Source organism: Nicotiana tomentosiformis, chromosome 4 (assembly GCF_000390325.3).
Source record: "Nicotiana tomentosiformis chromosome 4, ASM39032v3, whole genome shotgun sequence".
In the NCBI taxonomy this organism is placed as follows: Eukaryota; Viridiplantae; Streptophyta; class Magnoliopsida; order Solanales; family Solanaceae; genus Nicotiana; species Nicotiana tomentosiformis.
Window position 1 is genome coordinate 52,335,058 of NC_090815.1, and position 2,618 is coordinate 52,337,675.

Here is a 2,618-nt window from a genome sequence, read left to right on the forward strand (position 1 = left end):
ATAGAAGATAAATCAGTTGGTGAGGCATGGGGACAGTATTTTTTCCTGCAAAAAGAACACAATGTTAGTTAAAAACCAGCGCACTATGACCTCCTCCCAAAGGATTTGATCACAGCATTCCATAATATCTCCTCTCCCCCTTTTGATTCCCAGCTTCAGCACCCATATTTCACTCGAGAACAAGCATTCCAGTGAGACTACTCCAGTTGCCTACAGGCTGCTACTCCACCTTCTTACCTCCTCTCCTCCTAATTTCTTGCAACTTTTACTCTTAGATAAGGGCATTGTAACTTGTCACTATTCACTATCCTTCTCCCTTTAATATCTAGCTCCCAAAAATTGTGTGCCTCAATAGATCCAACATCTAATGCATAGTTAGCTAACTGATCAGCCAAACTATTTCCCTCTCTAAGAGTATGAGCCACAGTGACATTGCTTCTTGCCATCAGCTCCTTGATCTCCTCCACCCGTGCAGAGATAACCCATGGCACACTCCGTTCCCCATTTAAAATATTTTTTAGCATCATTGAATCAGTGTGGAGATCAATAAGACCATAATCATGCTCCACACAAAACCTCAAGGCCTCCAGAATTGCCTTAGCTTCAGCTTCTATGTTTGTTCCTTCCTGCACCTTCTTTCCACATCCATAGACTATATCCCTCTCTTCATTTCGTAACACAAAGCCTATGGAACGTCTTCATAGATTTCCCCTAGAAGCCCCATCTGTATTGACCTTGATCCACCCTGGACTTGGATATTCTCACAAAACCTCAGTGAACTTCAATATAGGCAAATAGGACTCTATCATACTCAGCAGGTCAGGTCATTTATGTGGTACATTTTGAAGTGCTGGCTTTCTGAATTTAACTAGTGATTGCATAGTAGTGGACACCTAATAAATGACCCTGCTCACAGTTATAGCATATCCATGTTTGTAGTTATTTCTTGTCTTTCATAAGTCCCACACAATCACAGCTTGCAAGGCTTGAACAATAAGCTGCAATCGAGGGATCACATCTGCAGTCCAGCACTTGGTCACTGCTTGATGGGATATAATCCCCTGCATAGTAATTCCTGCATGAGCCAGAAAATATTTCCACACCCTATTTTCAGCATATGATGTAAAGAACATATGCTACATAGTCTCCTCATTTGGTTCAGTACAGCACCAACACTTTGAAGCCATAAGATACCCCAATCTCCTGAAGAAATCATCCAAAGGGAGCTTGTTTTTCCACACTTTCCACATGAAGAAAGCAATCTTAAAAGGTAGTCATTTCACCCAGATTTTCTTGTAAGCATTGACAGGTTCATTTCTCCTTCTCAAGTATTCCCATGCCGATTTTACACTGAATACACCCCTTGTTTCTAGCATCCATTGAGGATTGTCTAGAACATCGTGCACCACTGGAGGCTTCATGTGCAGCAGAATGTGATCTGCAAGTTCTTCTGGCAGTATCTCCCTTATCTTCTCCTCATCCCATTGATCATTCTCAACCACATCATATATGTTGTGTATGGATTCATCACATACAAAGTCTAGAGGTGTGACAATGTATAGAGCTCCCAAACCTGTCCAGTTTTCAAGCCAGAATAGTGAGGACCTCATCTTAGGCTGCCATAGTATTTGATGTTCAATGATATCCCTACATTCAAATATTTTTCTCCAAACATGAGAACTATTTATCCAAGGAACGATCATAGGGTTCAACTTTTTGTAATATTTCTAACTCATAAATGCACTCTACAAGCTAGGTTTTGTTCTAAATTTCAACCATAACTTACAAAACAAAGCTTTGGAGACATCATGTAGTGATCGAAAACCCATACCCCCTCTTCACAAGGTAAACATAAAGTATTCCAAGAGGGCCCAATGCCTTTTTGCCACACCTACTGTATTGCTCCAGAAAAATTGAGCAAATATTTTATGTAGCTTGTTAATCACATAAAGTGGGGGATTTACAAAAGAAAGAAGATGTATTGGCATACTTTGGGGAATATTAGAGATTAATATAGCCCTTCCTCCTATAGACAAAAACTTCCATTTCCAACTGTGCAACTTATTCATTACCTTATTCATGCGACCTTGGTAATAATCCATCCTCCTTCTAGCATAGAAAATAGGACAACCAAGGTACGTAAATGGGAAATCCTGCTTAGTTATACCTATGATCCTTTGCACCTTGTTCACCACTGCTTCACGTGCTGATTGATGCATGTATATGGCAGATTTTTCTTGTTTATGAGCTGGCCAGACGCACCCTCATAGGCTGCCAAAACTTCCATGATCAAACGCAATGACCTTGCACGAGAAGAAGTAAATATGATAGTATCATCCGCGTATGCTAGATGATTTATCTTGGAACTCCATTTGGGCAATCCAAATCCATAAAAGTATTGATTCCTATGCAATGCATTCAACCATCTTGATAATGCTTCAATAACCAGTATAAATAAAGTAGGTGATAATGGATCAATTTGCTTCACCCCACTTGTTGATTTAAAGAAACCATGAGGTTGCCCATTAAGTAACACTGAATACCTATTATTTGAAACAATCCCAAAAATCAATCCAATGAACCTTTCTCCAAATCCCATCTTCCTCAATACCATAGTT

General features: G+C 39.8%; 1 protein-coding gene across 1 annotated transcript; it reads right to left on the bottom strand.

Moving 5' to 3' along the window:
* Positions 1-248: 248 nt before the first annotated feature.
* On the bottom strand, positions 249-1,610 carry LOC138909676 (uncharacterized). Its single transcript, XM_070200887.1, has 4 exons — positions 1,284-1,610; positions 1,166-1,240; positions 975-1,104; positions 249-685 (listed from the first exon to the last, which is right to left on the bottom strand). Exons 1-4 carry the CDS (start codon positions 1,608-1,610, stop codon positions 249-251), a joined length of 969 nt encoding a protein of 322 aa, XP_070056988.1.
* Between the last annotated feature and the right edge of the window lie 1,008 nt (positions 1,611-2,618).